This window comes from Vidua macroura, chromosome 7 (assembly GCF_024509145.1).
Source record: "Vidua macroura isolate BioBank_ID:100142 chromosome 7, ASM2450914v1, whole genome shotgun sequence".
NCBI lineage: Eukaryota > Metazoa > Chordata > Aves > Passeriformes > Viduidae > Vidua > Vidua macroura.
In genome coordinates, this window is record NC_071577.1 from 7,793,441 (window position 1) to 7,814,852 (window position 21,412).

Genomic DNA, 21,412 nt, shown 5'->3' on the forward strand with positions numbered 1-21,412 from the left:
AGACAATCTAGAAAGGAACTTGCCCTCACATTTCTCCTTTTCTCTTTGTCCTTTCACAGTTCCTCTCAAATGATGGGAATACCCGCCCAAGTACTCACCTTCTCTAACTTGTGGCATATTCAGCATTAGAGATCTTAGATTGCTATTCTTTCCTCTCCAAGTAAGCTAATTCTGGGCATTAATGATAGAGCTCCATTAAAAGCTGCCCATACAAACATCAAGCAATGGCAGGATATGAGCACATAACACCAGATGTTGAAGAACTACTTGCAAACGTTTTCCAGTTTAGGAGAGACAGAAAAGGAGTCACATCTAAGCCCATAAACTAAGTCTTCAGAGTGATCGAGAAATTCAAGCTCACATTACCACTTTACCCAATCACTCCATTAATCCAGCAGCTACACAGAAATACACATTCCACATCAGACCCACAGCACTAGGACAGTGTGCAATCACTTCAGGCCTCTCACAGGTTTAACACACTGCAGATCCCCCTATAAAAAAATATTTTATCAGTTAAACAAACACACAGTCAGGAGCTACAGAGCACAGGAGCCAGCCCCAGGATATCCCTGCACGTGTCAGCAGGCACACAGGAAGAACCACTGTACCCAGCACGGCCACGGAGCACACGGTCCCAGCTCACACGCAGGAACTCATCTTGCACATGCAACAGGGCATGCCAGGTACTGCTTGTGACTGTGCCAGCAGGCATGCAGCAACAGGTTACACTTGGACAACAGTCACCCATCCTACACTTTTCCCCTGCCTCTGCACCAAAGCTTCCACACTGGAGATGACGACAGCAGACTTGTGAATAACTTCTGAAACCGTGACCTGAATCAGGCAGCACATGTTTAGGTGAATTAGCCCAAATTTCTCCCAGCTGAACCTGCTGATTTGAAAACTGCAGCATCTGAGGAGCACATTGAATGCTGCTAATCCCAAAACCACAGATGGTATTAAGAGGTTTTTAGCCCTTTTATTCAAGGGTGCAGCTTGACAGTGTAACTGGGGAAAATGCAAGGAGCAACTGCTCCCAGAACATGCTGCCTCGGTCACCCCCACCCCAGCATGCCCTCCTGTGCCAAGCACTTATACCTGCCTGTCTGCAGAGAATGTGCCAGAGAATCAGTATGCAGAAAATCCTTCCCTGCTCTTTAACAGAGATACCAGGGCTAGCACCCACAGGGCTGTTATCACCAAACACTGACCTGGAGGTAGAAGGGATGCCTCCTTTCGCGGGCTGAAAATCCATCAAATGGTCACAGCGACCCTGTGCCTAGCGCTGCACATTGTCACCTCTGGGCCCATTAATGCACAGGGCTGGAGCCCCTCTGCTCTGGAGACAGGCAAGGAGAGCTGGGGGTGTTCAGCCTGGAGAAGAGAAGACTCTGGGGGACCTCAGGGCCCCTTCCAGTGTCCGAAGGGGCTCCAAGAAAGCTGGAGGGACTTTGGACAAGGGCCTGGAGTGACAAAGCAAGGGAGAACGGCTTCCCACTGACAAGAGGGCAGGGTTAGATGGGATACTGGGGAGAAATTCTTTGCTGGGAAGGTGCCGAGGCCCTGGCACAGGCTGCCCAGAGCAGCTGCGGCTGCCCCATCCCTGGCAGTGTTCCAAGGCCAAGTTAGATGGGGCTTGGAACAACCTGGTCTAGTGAAGGTGTCCTTGCTCAGGGAAGGAGGATGGAACTGCATGAGCTTTAAGATTCCAACCCAAACCATTCTGTGATTCTATAAAAATGGAGCAAGCATCATCGTATTCCTTCCTGACTGCACATACAGTGAAGCACAAAAAAGTTGGAAATTAATGACAGATACAGAGAGAGAGATTCAAGGTTTAACCTACAGTTGGGAACAAATATTAAAACTAAAATAAAATTGTCTTTCCAGAGTATCCAGCTGCACACTAACTTGCCCATTTGGAAGAGCTCCTGCGGGGCCTCCACCAGGCGCCGGCCGCGGGGGCCGCGGGCGGTCGGTGCAGCCGCGGGGACGGCGGGGGACGGCGCAGGCCCGCCCGAGCCCGGCGCCGCCGCCCGCTCCCGGCCCCCGGCCCCCGGCCGAGGGCTCCGGCAGGAGCGGAGCCCGGGCGCGCCCAGAGCTGCGCCGGGGGGCGAAGCCGCCGCCGCCCCCAGGCCCCTCGGCGGCACCGCGGCCTTCCTGCCGCGCCGCCGGCCCCACAGCCCGCCCGCGCCCCGAGCCCGGCCCCACTCACCCTCCGACAGCTCCAGCTCCAGCTCGGCCAGGCTCTCGCGCACCTCGGGCGGCAGCGGCACGGCCTCCAGCGCGCAGCCCCCGCGCTCCGCCGCCATGGCGCGGGTGGGCGAGCAGCGAGCGGGCCCGGCGGAGCCACCGCCCAGCGCCGCCGCAGGTGGGGCCGGGGGCGGGCCGGAGGCGGGCAGCGGCGGTCCCGGGCCGGCAGGCAGGCAAGGAGGAGGAGGTGGCGCCGGCCCCGCCGCCCCGCGCAGCCGCTGCCGCAGCCCGGGACGCGCGGCCCGCGCCAGGGGCGGGACGGGGCCGCGCCGCTGGGGAGGGGCCACAGCGCGGCCCGCCCGCTCCTGGGTCCAGCCGCTGCCCTTCTCGTGCTCCCTTCCTTTTCCCACCCTCCTCGTTGCCTTGGCACCTGCTGAGGCCCCTTTCCTGTGAATACCGATACTGCCCTTTCCGTCCCCACTTCTTCCTCCCGACGGAAAATAGGAACTGTGACCCAGCCTGAGCCCACGGGGGCCACCGGGTATCCCAGGGTAGAGCAGGGACATTTTCGTGACACGGAATTCCGCTCTGAGAGCCTGGCTGTAAAGTGGTGCCTGGGACTGCATAAAGGAAAAAAAAAATTAGCAAGAGTGTATTTTCTAAAGCCAACCCCTCTCAAAGGGCAGTAGAGAGCAGCAGGAAGCGTTTGGGTTGCAGGCTGTGTTGAGGCAGTAGCTTTTCCCTGCTCAACTATAGGTTCCAGGGTGAGTGTGTGGCAGGGCACCACAGCCTCATGCTCTGGCATTCCTGCTGCCTCCCAGAGGCTCAGGCAAAGGCAAAGCCACGACCTTGCCAGTGGTCCTGACCACCCAAACTGCTCTGCCAGTAGCAACTTTCCTAGAACTAGAAAATAGGGAAAGCTGGGGAGTAGTTCTGCTGACATGTGCTTCTGTCCAAAACACTGCTCCTGTTTGGGATGATTGGGTTCTTCCCAAATTGGGGCTTCCCCAAACTGGGGCTTCCAATTTCTCTACTTAAATTACTGGGGTCAACACATCACAGTAGAGTGTGTCCCATGTGGCTGCCCTTCCAAGGGCATTGACACACCACACCAGCACTAGGAAAACCATGCTGCTTAAAATGTCACCCCTTACATTGGGAAGAAACACTTCCCTTCAGAAAGCTGATGGGAACATAGCCACAAGGGAACACATTATCTGTAGCTGAGATCCTACTGGGTTGGATCCCTTTGATGCCATAAGTTTTAATTTTCATATTTTCCAGATTCCATACTGCATTAGTATATAACTCTGAACTTCATATGAAGTGTTAGCAAGTTCTCCTCATGGTTTAGTTAGACAAAACAATCCTTTTGCAGCCCAACAGCCAAGGACACCATTGCAACTTCAGGCCCAAAAAGTATAAATAACAGCAAACTGAGGAGAGCAATCTGGGAGGATGGGACTGCATTACCTGAAGATGTAATTGGACAATTAACCCCAACATTTAAATGGACCAAAACTTATAAAAGTGTGAGAATGTGTGACCTGTCATCCATCTTGGGTGGAGCCTCAGGTGTATCCTTTGAAGGCCTTTTTAGTAAATACCTGCTTTATTCCTGTAACTCTGTCTAGCCTCTGTTCCAGGCAGCCTCTGAAGGCATAATGTTCTCTGCAGATTTCTTTCCTGAATAGAAGGCTGCACCTCTGCCCTGTACCTCCATGTCCAGCCTGTGATCCTGGAAACAGTGACTGCCCAAGGAGACTCTTGGAGAGCATGTAGGGAGGAGGTGAGGCAGGGAAGCACCAACTGCTACAGAAAAGTTCCTCTGAGTGCAAAGCCCTGCCAAGGCTTGCAAGAGCCCTGCATATTCTGGGACATAAAAAAGCCCCTGCAGACCGATTTAAAAATGTGCCAGTGCAAAGCCAAATTCCCTTGAAACAGAACTGATCCCTAGGATGTGCCAACTGTCCTTTAAGGGGTAAGTTTTAAACTAAAGGTTAGTTTTAATTGTCCACCTAGAAATGCCAGATTTTGAGACTAGGCATGAATTTGGATTTGCAGTGTCAGTACTGGCTGGCTAACTCTGAGCACAGGCCTCACAGCCCTCCTGCTTACACTCAACATGGAACATCCAGCTGTGAGTGTGCTATTACAGATTGGATTTAGTGCCAGTTCTGAACTTTGCTCTAGAAATTCACAGTTCCCAAAAAGGGATCAACTTGTGCTATGCTAAGCAAAAAGGGCATCAGCACCATTCAGCATGTGCAGTCTGACAATGTTGCATCAAGTGTTAGGACTCTTAGAATCTGATTTTTAAAAGAAATATACAGTCACTGAGCCAAATTAAACTTAGTTCAAATTGGTTTGGAACTCTGGACAAGTTAAGTTACTTTTGCCAAACTTTTACACCAAATCAAGTATTGTTTGTTCACAGCTCTCTTAAATTTATGCCTAATCAGTTCAAGGGTTCTCCTATAGCTGTCAGGGGGTAATAAATCTCTACATGTGCCAAGATCTATCTCTACCACCTTTTTTTTCAGAGAACCAAATGGTGATCTACCTGACAGATAAATGAGTTTATCAAGACAAAAACAGTGAAATAAGTAATAAAACAATCTCAAATGAATGCCATTATATATTTCTCAATACCCAGTAGAGAAAAATCTTTTAATAGGCTGCAGCAGAACAATTTGCCACCAGACGAGATTTATCTCATGCTCCAAAGTTAAAAAACACAACTGCTTCAAAAGTAGAGATTTCACATGTCCAGAGTTTAAAATATTCTGGGTTTTAAATTCTTCCTATGCCTTTTCTAAAGAAAAATAGAAATATCACAGAAAAGTCTTATTCAGCATGATACTTGGATCTCATTTTTGCACTGAGACATTGTGACTGGAAATAGGGGTACCATCAGAGCACCTCTTTCCTCTTCCCTGACCAGCAACTTCATACACATTTGGAACTGCCCCCCTGAAGCACAAGATACCAGAGGCAGGATCACTCACATTAGATGTGATAGAGTTCACAGGTTTCATTTGATACGTTTTGCCAAAAATGCATAGAGTTAAACAAAATGATGGGCCTTTTGAACTAAAAAAATGAAGCTAAAAGTGTCCACAATAAATAGGACAGACTGAGGGAGGATTTGCATACTGAAAAACCAGAAGAGCAAACCCTAAATTCACAGAAAGCCACATGTATCTTTGATATTTTTGAAAGTATTTGAGCTATTCCTTTAATTGGAGTGATCCTACAGAAATATTAAAACCCAAACAATTATAGGAGCAACAAAAGAAGTAAATAGGTATGACAGAAATAAGCAACCACACGATGTAAGAATTCACTAATAAAATGCCATTTTAATAACTTTTTTTACAAGGAATCCACCTATACACTATAGAAAAATAAACACCACAGACTTTTTGCAGCTTACAATACAGCGATGCAGGCACACTTCAGCTGTTGACTTAATTTCACATGAGAATGTAAAACATTGTTCTTAGTGAAAAGTAAGTCCCTCTTAAAGTACTAAAATATAATAAAAAGAGTCATATAAAAATCTGCTTTAAAAGCACTGCCCTTTATTCAGTTGCATGGAAGATTGCAAGTGCATTTGTTGAGTGAGGACCGACTCAGAGGAAGCAGGAACTTGCAGGACAGATTTTGTGTTTCCATTACTTTTTTAGGTTTCTCTGATGAGGTGAACCTAGCAGTTGCCCTAAATTAAAAACAAAAAGATATTAGAAAACTGCTCATGTTATGAAGCAACAGTGTACAATTAGCAGCATGTTATTTCCTCAAAGCACTTCATATGAGCTACACTGAAAGCAATTCCAATTTTCATGAGCCACCTAGGAGCAATCCCAAACAGGATTTGAAAGCCTAAACATCTGCCAAAGCAAACCTTCTATACCCTGGGACCAGTGCTCCATCACAGGCCTGCTTTACCCCCACTGACAGCTCAATTCTGCCACTCCTGTGGTGATTGTTTAGTTCATTAGGAACTGGGAAATCACTTGGCTGACAGCACTGTTCTAAAGATTGCAGCATCATTCTGTAATGCTTGGACATTATTGTCCTGGTAACATGGAAATGACAGAAATCATATACACTTTTCACAGAAGTGCTGTTCATCATGTCCCAGTTATGGAGTACTTATTCCACACTTGGAATGATGCAAAATGTGTTCCTTCCATAAAGGCTGTCAGATTTCAAGTCTAAAATCTGTTTATCTATCTGTATCAGCCATGCAGCTGCAGTATTTGGGAAAAAAACCCCAAAACAAACAAACCCAAAAAGTCGTGGTAATAAAGTTTCTAGGTAAAGTCCTGCTGAGAACAATGTCAAAATTCCCAAACTCTTCAGGATTTCAGGATGATGTGATTACAGTTTGCAAGTTCCTCCTTAGGATAAGGTGTTTCTGTGCTATAATCAACATGTAACAAGAGGAGGTAATGAGACTAATTAAACTAAGTAAATCTGGTCTAGAAATTAGGTGGGACTGTTTTAAATAGAAAAGCAAAGTGCCACTACAATTCTTTGTGTGCTCTTCGATAAATCTTAGAACTAGATGGCTGTATTTACCAGCCTCCAAATCTTTTTAAAAAATCTGTTATGAACATAAGGAAGTGATAATTAAGGGAAGCATTACAATTTGTGCTGCAGAGAAAGCCCTGCTCAGCTATTCCAACAGCTATGTTTGACTTTAAAGCAAATTAACTCTATACACAGCTTCATTTAAATTACAACACTTGCTTGTTAGGATTTGGGAATGGGAGGAGGGGGCAGAAATCACATGAAATTATTCCATTTTATTTCTTTCACTATGAACTTAAGAGAAATACCACACTTGGACGAGTTTTAGATACAACTTGGAAAGGTCCTTCTGGAGACTGACTTGGTTGTTACTCCCCAGTAATGATAATTATTCCTTAAAATGATGCTCTTTATTGGCAGTGTGTACAAAGAACCTTGTGAGAAGCAGCCCAGACTTGCAGGAGCTGTGAGGGGTGACAAGGTGGTTCTTACCTGGCTGCACTCCTCGCAGCCTTTGCTGAATCAGCTCCAAGCGATGGATATATTCTGTGAGAGACTGTTCAGGATCCTGAGGTGCCACAAGGGACTTGTCTGGAGCTGAACTTGGGGACAGATGCAACCTTAAAAAGAAAACAAATTATTTTCTCCTTCTCATGCTATACTCTCAAATATATCCAGAAATTGCATTCATATAGTCAGGAATTCTGGGCAAAGAAAACTGGAACCGCTGCCCCCTTTCCATTTGTATAGCTGTTCCTGGAAACAAGAGCAGCAAGAGGCATTATTTAGCCTACCTTGGATCTACATCAGACCTGAGCCACCACTAATCCAGTCACACTGAGCACCAGTCAGGGCTGCTGTTATTAATATCCTGCTCCATATAATACATGTGGCTTTTCTTAGCAGGGCTGTCAGAAGCAGACACATGCCATGACAGAGGAATAGGGTGGAGTAGAATTAAGTTTTTTGGAAGTTCTTGCAGGTCTCAAACTCTCCAAAACATTTTGGTGAATTCCATGCAAACCAGAAGACTACCTGGCTGTTTGTGACAAACCACTCAGCAAAGTTAAAAAAAACCCTACAATAACCTGGAGCATCCCCCACCTTTGCAGACTGACCTGTTGTGGGAGCGGGAGGAGGATCGTGGGGAGAGGCTCGTGAATCTTGCAGCACAGCTGGTTCTGTGGCACAGCCCTGTGTCCCTGTCCTGGGTAGGGGGAGAGCTGACAGGGGCAGCTGGGGGCTGCTGCTCTTTCAGGACTTCTGTTCTAGCACCAGAGGCTGTGGTAAATATGAAGGGTTAAAAAATACGCACTAGGAACCATTGAGAACAGGCTATCATAAACACATCCAGTAAACCCATGAAAATGACAATAGAGTATGCTTAAGTCTGGTTTTAAATGCAGGTAAATACACTTTCTACAGCTAACTGCTTTTTTAGTTTGTGAGGTTTTTCTTGTTTTTGTTTTAACCATATTCAGCAGAATTCTGATGCTATTTTGTGTTGAGGTAGAAAGTTCAACATTTGAGGATTCAAGTTTCTTAGGAATCATACCACTGTGGGTTTAGGTACAAAGGTGGTGTTGTCTTTTAAAATAAGTATTTCCAGCAACTTAGAAACAGTGAAAAATACATAGTACCAGGTAATGAAAAATACACTATTTAATCTGAATTTGGTTAAGCATTGAAAAGGTACAAGTAATTGAATTTTACATTAAGGGCAACAGTTCCCCAATACTGGGTGCTGCATTAAGATGTTTGTTGGAATTCTTACAAAGGCACTCATCAGTAACTCAAAGGAACACTCAAGTGTTCCTCAAGTAACTCAAGCCCTTACTGACCTACATCAGATCATCTATCCCTCTACTCTACAGATGGAGTGGCAAAATAAACAGATTTTCCCACTTGGGTTTTGTTTTTAAATGAAACACATCACTCAAGAGAAATTACAAAGAAAACAATGTACTTATCCAAACACATACCTGTGTTACCTCCTATACTGTGAGAAATGCTTTCACCCTGTGTGCTCTTCCTGTCAACTTTGTTCCACTTCTTCACCAAAAACTTTAACCTTGGTAAGAAAACAAATTTGTACAAGCATTAAAAATAAGCAGAAATACATTAAATTTTAATATTATTTGTTGGTATAGAACCTGTTAAACAACAAAAGCAATGATTGTTGTGGGAATGACAGGAGAATTCTTCAAATTCAGTCTTTGGAATGCTGGCTTATCCCATTTTACCCTGCAACAATCTTTGAACTGCTGAAAAGACTTGCTTGTTTTGGCACTGCTCCTAATGTCCAGAGAGCTCTTCCTTTCCTACATGAGAGGAGGAGTTTGGAGGTTACTGCACGAATTTGGAGGTGCTGCAGCCTTTGCTGTTATTATGGTATTGGTGTCAAAGACTCTGTTTCATCATCTGATAGAAACTTGCGAGTAATTATTTTAACTAGACAATGAATTTGCTCAGAAATAACCACCAATTACATTTAAAACTGCCTTTTTTTTTTTTTTTCATTCAGTGGGCTCAAAGCCATTGGGAGATGGCACGTTGTCCCATGTACAGCTAGCAAAACCCATTTGACAGTGACACAGCATGATAAAATCACACCCAATGAAACACACACTACTGGATTCCAGAGAACCATTCCTGACAGATCACATTCTGATACAAGACAGACTGTCCAGTGAGACCAAGGAGATAAGGGTCAGCCCCAAAGTGTGGATGTGACAGCCTGGTCACAGAGTGAGAAAACAAGGTAAGTTTTCTCACAGCACACTCCTCAGACTTTTAGGGAGTTATAGAGAAACGATGATAGCTTGTTATTGTAAACAACCTGCAGGTGGTGTTTTTCTAGTCTTTGTTTTTCTGTTCTTCTCAAGGATTGTTAGTGAGAAAAGTGTTTTTGTTAATTAGCCAATCAGGTAGAATGTGTCGAGTCAGTCTATAAAGAGGAGATTTTTTAGCATTAAAGTTGCAGTTGTGCAAACCAGCCCTCTTGGAGTCCATGCTGCTTTCTCACTCAATAGCAGCATCAAAGGACTTCAGTTTGTAATGCTGTGCACTGGTTCCCAAATATATTGCAGCTGGGTATCACTCAAGTAGCTTTTTCATAGAATTATGGAATTGTTTGAGCTGGAAGGGATCCTAAGGAAGCCCACTTTGTTCCATCCTCCTGCCATGAGCTGGGACATCTTCCACTGTCCCAGGCTGCCCCAAGCCCTGTCCAACCTGCCCCTGAACAATCCCAGGGATGGGGCAGCCACAGCTTCTCTGGTCAACCTGTGCCAGGGCCTCATCACCCTCACAGGGAAAAATTTCTTCCCAATATCCCATCTAAATCTACCCTCTTTCATTTTAAAAATGTTTTTTACAAATCTTTAGTACAGATCAAACTCAGCTAACAAGTCATGCTTGAACCAGTTCTGGAGACTGCTTCTGCTTAATATTAATGTAGGATAAGCCACAGGAACTATCAATCTTTTAAGCTTCCAAGAAAACATCACCTCTAAGAGACAGGGAGTGTTTTGGCTTTACCTTGAGATGGCAATGATGGCTCTGACTGCACACCTGAACTTGGTGAAGGGCCGGGAGTGTGATCCAGAGAGCTGCAGGTCTGCAGAAGGATAGATTCCCATGCGGGCAATGAGAGACAGAGTTGCTTGCTCACAGTCCTGAAACCCACCAAGCAGCAGCAAGAGGTATTTCTTCTGATAAACCAGAGCCTTTCTAAAGCTCTCTGCTCGAATGTATTTTCGATATAATCTCTGCAACTGCGAAAAGAAAAAAAAAAATTAAAAGTTCATTTTTTTCACAGTTACAGTTGCAAAAAGCCAGCCATAAACAAGGTGTCTTCAGGTCAAATATCCAGACTGAGGACACAAAGGCAACCAAAACAATTTTGTACACTGCTAAAATCCACCCAGATTTGGAGTATCAGACCTCTTTAAATCGCCTGAATGTTTTCAAGCAAAATTGTCACACTCAAAACTCTAAAAACAGGTTAACTTTTTAATTAAAAAAGTACATCTGCTTAAAATAAATGTAAGCCAGAATGCATGGTGGGAGAGATGCCTATGAGATTTGATTACAATCAAAGTGTCAGAAAAATAAAAAGTATTTAAGATTAGTCATCAGGGATTAAAAATAACAAGTGTTTTCTATTTTCATGCTTAGACAAGAAATCCAAGTCTCCCTCTCATTTAAGAGAGGAAAGAAATTCCAAAGATCCAGATTACTTTTGATGCAAGTTCCTGTCTAACACTGAGAAAGTTCCAAAGGAACTTATCTGATGAGGTACATATGGGGAAAGCTTCTAATTTAAAATAATATACCAAACTGTCTAGAAAATCAACCTTTTAAAACAGCAATGGAAGATTACAGAAGTAAGTGAAACATAAATGCCATAATCTGACAGACCCCCTTTTTCCTCAGCAGATCAGGTTCAAATGATACCTCCTGGCTGTGGCTCTGCTGGCTCTCCAAGCTCTAGAGACCCCCTTTGCTGGCTGTCCCCATGATTTTACCTTAGGATTGGAAGTTTCTGCCACTGGTTTGTTTTCAATTTCAGCTTTGGCTTTAGCCAGCTGGGATTCTGCCTGTTTCAGCATGTTCTGCAGCGTGTTCCTCTCTCGTTGCCAAGCCTCTCTTTCCAGCTCTTGAACAGGGTCAGCATCACTTGTAGATCTCACCTAAAATAGAAACCTGAAGGAAGTGAGCCACAATGGGTTTTGCACGTTGCTTCCACAATCAAACAGCTCAAACTGAGTAATAACCCAACTTTATGACAAATTAAAACATAATAACAATGAGCCTGAAAACCAGCAATGGTATTCAGGTGTTGAACAGCCCAACGGCAAACTGAAATGCATGAAAAGCCCTTCTGACTTTCATCTGACTTTCTTCTACATCCACAGGCAGCACAGAAATAGTGAAGATGTCTGTGTACATGCAAAAGCAAGTTGCACATACAACAAAAACAAGTTGTGAAAAATTTTGAAAAAAATCACACATTCAATTCTGAGAGTCTGTTGTCCAGAGAAGCTGTGGCTGGCCCATCCCTGGAAGTGTCTAAGGTCAGGTTGGACAGGGCTTGGAGCAATCTAGTCCAGTGGAAGGTTCCCAGCCCATGGCAGGGGTGTGGAACAAGATGGGCTTTAAGGTCCCTTTCAGCCCAAACCATGCTGTGATTCTGTCAAACTGAGTTTTGTGATAAGGAATGAGACCCAGGACTCCAGCTCCAATTCCTCATGGAAGTTCTGCCTTTGTAACCCTCTTTGTATCAACTACAAATTTACTGGTCATCAGTTACATCAGTGCATGATGCAGTAGATCACAGAAGAAATACAAGATTTTTTTTTAAGGTAGCTGATGTTTTATCCCTTGAAATAAAATCTCTCCATTAGAGAAGGCAGTACAAACAACTGACCCCAGTTCCTCCTTGCAACTTATTTCAGTACAATCTGTAGTATCTGAAGGAGTTCTACATGAGTCATCTATGTCCTTGATTTCTACTGCACCATTTGGCAGCTGATTGACCAGACAGCTCCATTTGGCACAGATTTTCCATGCTGACATTTTGCCAGGTTCCCTGTCCAAAACTCCCCAGTTTATTGCAACTCAAGGTGGGAAAAGCAGAAAATTCCTTTGGTCTCCTGAGCACATGGTTCAGTACCTTAAAGGAAGGAGAAATTCAGGAAGGAGACTGAAGGAAAAGGTGATTCTGGAGGGAAAAAAAAAAATCAAAGCCTGAAAAGAGGGCAGAGAGGAGGAACTGTTTGTGTCCACAGAAGCAAAGCTATAGAAGTGGAGTTTTTGCTCCTGAGCCCTAGAAAGGCATGTGGCTTTAAAGTGCTCTACTGAACACTTTTTTTGTTAAACAAAATTTAAGTCAGGAAACTTGAGTTCCTTTATTTTTGTGTGGTCAGTCCCTGAAGGAGGGAACTCTGCTCCAACGAGAGTTCTGTCTGCAGCTGACAGCTCTAAAGGTTTGTGAGAGGAAGGCTTAACCAAAATAACCCCATGAACTTGGAGAAGAGGCTGCATCCCCCTCCTCAAGGCTGGAGATGATCCATTTGACAACCACCTGTGTGGCTGCACAGGTGACAGAAGGAAAATATTAACTGTATTTTGTAAGCAGGTAGACACAGGAAGAGCTGAAACATGCCAAGGCAGCTTGTCACACATCAGACTTGTGAACAGAAGAGGCAAAAAACTTTTTACTTGTCAGACAGTCATAGATCTCTGTCTATTGCAAGAGAAAGACTTAAAACTGCAGTTATCTGGGGAATCAGATGGAATCTAACAGTTATGCATGTATGTATTTTGTATCAACAGACCTGAGCTTGGTCTTTGGTAATCCCTGGGCTTGTGTAAAATATTTGCAATACTGCAAACCTGGGTCAGAACAGCCCTGAGATTACAAGCCACAATGGTGCTTTTTGAAAAGTACTTGGCATTTTGGTGAAAAACAACTGCCACTGGATGCATAAAGAAGCTACAGCAACACATCCCAAAGCTTATGATCCTTGGGCACATTACATATCTAGGAGAAAAATGCTCTCAGAAGTAGACTCTGCAATATGACAAAACAGAGCTGGATATTAAAATAAGTTACTATTTTCCTTACCTGAGATGTAGGAGGAGACAAATCTGATTTTAGCTCCCTTAATGTCTGCAGTAAAGAGGCTACAGCTTCATCATTTGATGCAGACCAATCGTTAACCGTTCTGTTAGGCAGAAATACCTTTTCAGTATCAGGCTGATTTGTAAGAATGTTAACACACATTTAATTGCTTCTTCCCACTACTTGACCTTTAAGGTTCTGAAGCTTTACTTATGCAATATTTACCACACAAATTACTATAAATACACAGAGAAATGAGCAAGTTCTGTTAATTTTTAAGAATTAAAAGAGCTGCGGGCTCTCAGCCATGACACACACAAGTTAAGAAGCAGGATGGAAAGCAAAGTGCTATTTTATGAACTCACTTATCCAGAGTTTTATGTATGAACTCATTCAGGTGCACAACCACAAAGAGCAACTGCTGCCTTATCTTCTCCAGCTGTTGTTGCTGCTGTTGCAAGGGGGATTTTTCAGTTTCTTTTGTCACAGGCTGTGTGGCACTTCCATCTTTGCTTGAGGTACACAAGAGTTCCTCCTGACAGTTTGGAGTTGGAGGATTTCTTTCTCTTTCTCTTAATACTGCCAGTATTTCCTGCAGTTCTTTAATTCTTTGTTCGTCCCTTTGGTGTTGCCGTTCCAAGTTTTGCTGTTTGAACAAAATTAGTAGTAGTTAATTGCATCTTATGTATACCCACTTATGTAAGTGTCACCACACCTAATCAGCATATCCATCTGGGTGTTCCTGATCTGCCAGACTACTTTTGGGGAAAGGCTTAGAGCACTGCTTCGCAGGGCCACCAGGAAGCCATTTAATGACACTGGAGTGGGCATTGTCTCCATCCAAGGAGAAACCCAGGGTGAAACCAGTATTTTCTCAAGCCATGACTGGGATCATAGCTCAAAAAATAAGGGCAACGACATTAGAGTTTGGTTTCATCCTGCATTTAACCCATATTCATCCCCACCTATGAACAACCAGCAATTACCAGCAGAGGCAAAAATTTAAAGATCAACTTCCGTCAACAATAAACCCAGACACAATCCCTTGAAAACAGCTACATTTCACAAAAGCAGGACAAGAGCTCATTTAGTGCATTTTTCAGAATGCTTTAACAGAAGGAAACATTCTAATCAAAGAATACCATCCCGAGGGTTAAATTCCAGTGTGTGGCTTATTTCACTGTAAGGCAGAGCATTCTCACCAGTCTCTCCTGATCTCTCTGCCAGTCCTTCTGTTTCTGTAGCTCTGTCTGTTGCTGCTGTTTCTGCTCTCTCTCCCTCTCCTCTTTCCTGTTCTTATCTTGCTCTTTAAGCAGCTTGAAGAGTGACTGCAGTTGTTCCCAGTCAACTTTCAGCTTGACCTCTCTCTCCCTCTGGGCCTCCAAGGAACAGATCACCTCTTGCTTTTGTGCCTGAAGAGACTCCAGGGTGGCTCGCAGTTTGTCACTGACCTCCTTCTCCTTCTGGGTTTCCTCATAGCACATCTGTACCTCAGCCTCCAGCTGCCTTTTGGACAGGATGGCCTTCTGCTGCATTTTCTCAATAACAGCAGCAAGCTCCATAGTTTGGGCCCTCTCCTCTTCCAGCTGGGCTCGGAGCTCTCGGACAAAGGCTTGTTCCAGCAGCGACTCCCTGTGCTGACAGGAAGCCCCTTCCTTCACTCTCATGCTCAACTGTTCTGTCAGAACACGCTCATGATTCAAGGAATCCAGGAGCTCCAAGGAACGTTTTTTCTCAGCATCCAGGTTTTTCTGTAGCTCCCTCAGTTTGTTGTGCTCCTGGGCCAGCAAGGCTTCGCAGCGGGAGTGCTCGATCTGCAGCTCCTTGCGGAGGTTGTCTGTCACTGTCCTCTCGTGCTCCAAGGACACGGCCAGCTGGCAGTTCTGCACCGACTGCACATCCAGGGCAGCCTGCAGCTCCTGGGCACAGTGGGGGAGAACACATTCGTATTCCAGCACAAACACACATTTGTGGGACTGGCTGGCATTTAGCAATTTTCAACCTATTTTATCCAGAAAAATATTCAAGATTTAACTAGAGTAGATAAGGTATTAAAAAGTTTGATTTGAAATTACAAGTGACAGAAAAATGCTCTTTAGCAATATGGCACCAAGCCACAAAATAAACATTTATGTTACTGTATCTGCCAGTACATTATTTCTTCTTCAGTTAGTAAGACTCTCATTAGGAAATCACTACTTTTTACATCACTCAGTCCCATTAATAAGTAACATCTGCAACAGCAATAACCCTGTTGTTTTAAAAAGAAAAATCTAAGCAGTAAGAGTAGATGTAAAGCTTCAGGACTTGGCAGCCCATCTCTTCAAAGCACAGAGTAGAGACTGATAAAAATAATCACAGAATGGTCTGGGTTGGAAAGGATGTTAAAGCTCATCTCATTCCCATCCCCTGCCATGGGCAGGGACACCTTCCACTATCCCAGGTTACTCCAAGCCCTGGCCTGGACACTTCCAGAGATGGGCCAACCACAGCTGCTCTGGGTAATCTGGGTACTCTCACAGGAAGGAATTTCTTCCTTATATCTAATCTGAATCTACCCTCTTTCCCTTTAAAATCCATCCCTCGGTCCATCCTGGGAGCCAGTGTTTCTTCAGAAGGAAAGACAGGGACTGAAGGGGCAGTGTAGGGCACTGCAGACAGCCAGAGCTGGTGCTGCTGTCCTAGCAGGGAGGTGTACTCTGGCCCCCACCTAGCCAGCACCATTTGTCATCTCCTAGAAAGCCAGGTCAGATGCTAAAAGGCAGAAGGTTTCCATAATGGGGCTTCAATAAAGATTTGTGAATTCCAGACTCATCTGTCCAACAGGTACCCCCAGGGCAAAGCACTTTTCTCCTGGCCTTGGCTACTCTGCCCTCCTTGCATAAGCAGGTTTCTGAAAATGAGCAGCATTTCCTAACCATGCAGCAGTAACAAATATCCCAACAAAAATCACTCACAAACTTAAAACACCTACCAGGAAGATGACAGAAGAAGCCAAACTACAAGGAAATAGTCAGAATTGTGTTTCCTCACTTTGAGAATTTAAGTAGGATTGTTTGGAGTTCTTTGAGAGAGTTTAGTTTTGGGGTTTAAGAAATGGTTTATGTTAAATCTTCCTCCTTTTCCATTTACTGTAGGCCTTTTACAAGGACTGAGTCATTGCTATTCCAGTCTTTGAGAGAAAGCTGTTCACTTGTTTTCTGTTCCATTTAGAAGGGAACAGGATGACTTTGGTTAACCTCCAAAAATACATATTATATTGAAAAAGCTCCACTTGATGCCAAACCTATTTATCATTGGGTGGTTTTCTTTATAATCTCAGAGATCATACATCTCACACCCCCATGGTAAGTTTGCTGTGGAATTAAGGGTGCAGTCACACAGCTGTAGAATCTGGCTGTCAGCAAGGGGCAGTACACAACAGGGGAAAGTGGGAAAGGAAAAAAACATGAGATGATGTGGAGAAAAAACCCTAGCATGGCATTCAACCTCGGTTTATTTCTACACGTGCAATTAATGGAAGTAACTGAAAGCTTTAACTCGGTGAGAAAAGACACTGTGCACATTCAGGAAAGGTTTGGAGGTTTTAACAGTTACTAAACAAAGAACAGTGGAGGTGAAGAAGACTGCACAAATAACTTGCTAGTTAACGTCATGCCCCAGGGGAGCTGGGCGTTACCTCCATGGCCTTTGTCTTTTCATCCTCTGCTTTCCTCTGCTGACGCTGCTGTTCCTCAAACCAACCTCGCAGCTCAGATCCCTTCAGCTGCTCAGCCTGCAAGTCTTCAAGTGCAGCTGCCAAATCCTTTTCTTTTTTTTCCAATTCAACACTGCAAAGTTCAAAATGACATGGCTATGCTCAGAACAGAACATCTTTCACCAGCATCACAGGCAAGACATTTTGGGTTAGTTTCTCTGAGCTCTATTGATTTGTTTCTTTAAGGTGGCCTCTATTCTTTCTAAAGAGTGTCAGTTTTCAAGCTAGTTAGCATCTGAAAACATTTGCCTCCTTGCAAGCCAAGCTAGAATTGCTCGATTTTGTAACAATTAAGGGATAGGTTATTTACTCTGGCAGAGCAAAGCTGTTGTCCTGCAAGAGGAAAGCAAAATATTGGCATACACTAAGAAGGGAGTGGGAAAGGAACATACCCAAGATGACAGAATTTAGTAAAGAAAACATCACCCTTAAAAGTGAGAGACCCTAGTTTGCCTCCGGTTTCCAAGTGTTTTATGGATCCAATTAGTATAAAGCTCTTTCACACCTGCTGATAAACCTAGTAAATGAATAAATCTGCTTCTTACCGTAAATGATTTATTTCCCTCTGAAGCTCTTCCAGGGATTTCTGCAACCTTTCATTCTCTTGCTTACTTCTAGAAAGCTCTGATTTCAGGGATGCTTTTTCTTGATTCAGGAGATCACATGTTTCAGAGGATCTTTTCTGCTCCTCAGAGAGAGTGCTGTGCAAGTCACTTACAATAGATTTTTCCTGCTGAAGCTTATATTCCAATAATTCAACTAGGATAAGAAAACACTGTAACAGTTATTTCTATTATAGAGACCTTGACAATATGATATCACTTACACTAATCCAAATTAGGAAAAAAAATCAGCTGTATTGAAGTGTTTTTGTCTGAAGAATTAACCTCTTTTTAAATGAGAGGAATCAGAAGAAGGATGCACAAACAGTATGATTCTACCATTGTGATATTCTGTAATATCACTAATGGATTTTAAACCCCATTAAACCAACTTATCCACTTACATAAACATTTTATGACAGGAACCTGTTTGGCCAGCTCTGTTTAGGCCAGTGAGTTAAGAGAAACAACTTTCCCTAAATTTCAAGACTCCTGTTTGATAAGTACTTAAAAATAATTAATGTACCTATGTCTACAGTTTTATGTAAATAAAATTAGCAATAAACTTCTGGATGCCCAGGAAACTTTCCTCTATTGGACTAGTGCATGTGCTATTAAATGGCTGACATCTGAATGACAGTGATGGAAAAACAAAAAGAAGGAAAATGCAGTGTTTTGCTTTGTAGAAAGATGTTTATTTTTGACCAAGGTCCCTTGCACTTGTTTCTTTATTACATAAAGGGAACCTGCTGTGAAAATGAAGGCTTGCTTATTCAGTCAGGCACATGGTTTAGCAGCGGGCTTGGCACTGTTTATGGTGGGACTCCAGAATGTTCAAGGTCTTATCCAGCCTAAATGATTCTGTGATTCTATACTAGCAAACATATAGATAAACAATCCTCTGCAAACAAACAGGGGTTTTACTGTCCTTGCTGGGTTTTCTCCATGTATACACTATTTCAGTTCCATTGCTTTGGGTTATTTCACAGCTTCTCTGTGCTTCTCATAGATTTGTCTTAACTACTGACATTAGAAAGAACTGCTAACACCATAGGCAACCTGAGTGCACTCAATAAAACTGAGGAATTGTACAGCATTGCAAGACACCTTTTTTTTGCCTTTTACCTTTGAGGCAAAAAGGAACTGATGTAGAAGACAGAAAGAGCTGACAAAGAGTAAGAATTACCTTTCCTCCGGAGCTGGTGTTCCTGTTTGTTGCCACGATCTTCAGCCTTGGTAAGGGTTTCCTGTAGCTGCTGGAGCTTCTCCTGGTTCTGGAGATGTGTCATGCGGAGCTGAGCTTGGAGGTCCTGGATTTCTGAGAGCAGGCTATTCCGGTCTGAGGAGAAGAGGTGCTGCACAACCATCTGCCTCTGCTCCTCCTGAAACAAACCAAGGCCTATTCAAACTACAAGGCTATTTCCATATCTTCTGCAAGGATAAATACTAAGCAAACTCTTGCAGTACAACTTTTGTACTGAAGCATTCAAATGACTAAGTTCATGCTTCACATTAATGCAAAATGATAACATTATGTAAAAAAGAAAAAAACCCACTTCACTTGCCTTGTCAAGTTTATACATAACAATTACTACAACATAGAAACTAAATATTATTGGCAAAAAGCCCCCAGATTCACAGTTAGTTCAATATATACCCTTTGCAAGAGAGGTCTGTGAAGTTCTAGTCAAATGGGAAGGAGGGAAAGAATTCAACCAAGTATTTCTTTTTGAATATCACAGTCTTTCTTGATGCCAGCTAAAATAATCAATAGGCTTTGTAACACTATGAACAAAGTTCAAGAAAAATGCTACCACAACAGAAACTTTAAAAGCTACTGGTCCCATGCCATCTGCATTATACAAGACATACAAGATAATAATATAATAATACAAAATATTTAGCAACAGAAGAAATAAAAATGGAAAAAAAAAAAAGAAAATAAAGAAGTGATTTATGAGCAGCACACTTTAGGAGCTTTTCATACTTGCTGTTTCATTATATACTCCAACTTTTCCCCAAATGAACTTGTGTCACCAGATGCAGGATTGGAGAAGTAAGATTTCAAGTCAATTTGCAACATATTTCTCTCCTTCTCAAACACACTCTGTACTGCTTGCAGAAGTTCTCCTCTCCAGTCAGCAGCAACACCTGATGTTTCCTGTTAAAATATATATTTTTTTTAAATAGCATTTCTCTCAACCTGTAACCCAGCATCTTTCATACCATACGAGTGTATCTGTTAATTTAAGCACTTTTAGAAGTGTTTAAAAAGTACTGTCCCTTCTCCTTAAACATATATATACACACACACAAGCCTCATAACATATTATATATACATTCTTATATATATATATATATATATATACACATACACACAACCTGGTTCCCTTGCTTTAAAGGGTATTTTATAGCCATACCTTGTCTCCTCTATCTGCCTCCTTGCTGAGGTAATCCTTCAGTGACTGGATAGCATCCAGCAGGGATAATCCCTCCTTCTGCCAGCCCTCCATTGCCACATGGGTCTGAGGGACATTCTTCAGCTCCCTGAAAGCAAAGGGATGCTCTGACAAAGCCAATATTTTGCGGCTCTCCTCATACACCATCTTCAGCACAGCCTGAGAAGAAAAAAAAAAAAAAAAAGATAATATTAGGAAACAGGCATCAGCATCCTGGCAGTGTAAGAGTAGGATGAGATAGTACTGGACAACAAAAGTAAGGTGTCTGTATCAACACACTAAGATGCAATTAAGCATAAATTACTATTTATGCCAAAGGGCTGTACTTCACCTTTGTTTCTGAACTATTTAGCTAACTTTCCTGGCAATTAATTAAATTCTATCAAGTCTGAAGCTAGGTTACCAAACCTCAGTGATGCCAGAAAACTGAATTATGTATTTAGACAACCTTGGCTTAATTTAGCAAATTATGTACAAATATCAACTCCCAAAATAACCAGTTTAATAATTTACACAGTGGAAATTGTTTCCTATGACATTGCCAGGCCAAATAATGTATTTTAAATAAATTCCCTGTTCACAAACTATTACATCATGCACAGATGTTTCCTGGCCTCTTTTCAGGGAAGGTCACTGGAGAGTTGAATCCTTTTCTTACACACATCTCATCAGAAATATCCCAGCCTCCATGTGGAGCTGTTCCTCATTGCTATGCACTTTAAAAACAACACAGAGTACTTCTATTTAACTCTTTATATTCTTTCCTTGCACATTTTTAAAATTACTTTTGAACAAACTTAAGTTGTTTTTCTGTCTCTGGAATCAAAATACTGATTACTTCAATAATCAGTGAAAACCTTTAGTAAACATTAAGATCAAAAGCACAGTAAAGTGTTCAAACAAACATTCAGTACTGGAATATGCCCTCAGATCTTACAGCCAGTAAAGTCTAGATTGATGCTTCACAAATGAAACTAAAAAAAAAAACCACTGTTTCTTAAGGTAAAATAAAATTCACCTCTTCCATGAAATCTCTGACACAGACTTTTTTAGACACAGAATCACAGAATAGTTTTCAGTTGGAAGGGACCTTTCAAGACCATATCTAGTCCAACTCTGCTGTGACAGGCATAAGGGAGCATCTTCTATTATTTCAGGTTGCATAAAGCCCCATCCAATCTCATTTTCAATGGATTCTGGGATGGACTCCTAGAGATCCACCACCTCTCTG

The 21,412-nt window shown here is 42.9% G+C and overlaps 2 protein-coding genes and 1 long non-coding RNA gene across 6 annotated transcripts in view; 1 reads left to right on the forward strand and 2 right to left on the reverse strand.

Annotated features, from left to right (window-relative positions):
* DIP2A (disco interacting protein 2 homolog A) overlaps positions 1-2,368 on the reverse strand; it is a 79,698-nt gene extending 77,330 nt beyond the window's left edge. For all 3 annotated transcript variants that reach the window (XR_008437962.1, XM_053982789.1, XM_053982788.1), the window contains exon 1: positions 2,219-2,368. Coding sequence is in view for 2 of the 3 variants with exons in the window: in XM_053982789.1 (XP_053838764.1) it covers positions 2,219-2,315 (97 nt within the window). In the remaining variant the exon portion in view is untranslated. The remainder of the gene's footprint in view (positions 1-2,218) is intronic.
* LOC128810167 (uncharacterized) overlaps positions 2,299-21,412 on the forward strand; it is a 30,737-nt gene continuing 11,623 nt past the window's right edge. Inside the window, exons 1-3 of one of the 2 annotated variants that reach the window (XR_008437964.1) lie at positions 2,299-2,374; positions 3,874-3,985; positions 9,260-9,496. This is a non-coding gene — a long non-coding RNA (uncharacterized LOC128810167). Of the gene's footprint in view, positions 2,375-3,873; positions 3,986-9,259; positions 9,706-21,412 lie in introns of those variants that run through there. The other variant, XR_008437963.1, reaches the window with a different exon arrangement.
* The window catches only part of PCNT (pericentrin), a 71,811-nt gene continuing 55,937 nt past the window's right edge, over positions 5,539-21,412 (reverse strand). Inside the window, exons 40-53 of the mRNA XM_053982796.1 lie at positions 20,143-20,340; positions 19,710-19,883; positions 18,909-19,104; positions 17,666-17,879; positions 17,043-17,193; positions 14,566-15,282; positions 13,729-14,009; positions 13,367-13,466; positions 11,265-11,429; positions 10,276-10,511; positions 8,718-8,806; positions 7,854-8,016; positions 7,228-7,355; positions 5,539-5,917 (exon numbers count right to left, since the gene is read on the reverse strand). Of these exons, the coding sequence (XP_053838771.1) occupies positions 5,874-5,917; positions 7,228-7,355; positions 7,854-8,016; positions 8,718-8,806; positions 10,276-10,511; positions 11,265-11,429; positions 13,367-13,466; positions 13,729-14,009; positions 14,566-15,282; positions 17,043-17,193; positions 17,666-17,879; positions 18,909-19,104; positions 19,710-19,883; positions 20,143-20,340 (2,856 nt within the window). The 3' untranslated portion in view covers positions 5,539-5,873. The remainder of the gene's footprint in view (positions 5,918-7,227; positions 7,356-7,853; positions 8,017-8,717; positions 8,807-10,275; positions 10,512-11,264; positions 11,430-13,366; positions 13,467-13,728; positions 14,010-14,565; positions 15,283-17,042; positions 17,194-17,665; positions 17,880-18,908; positions 19,105-19,709; positions 19,884-20,142; positions 20,341-21,412) is intronic.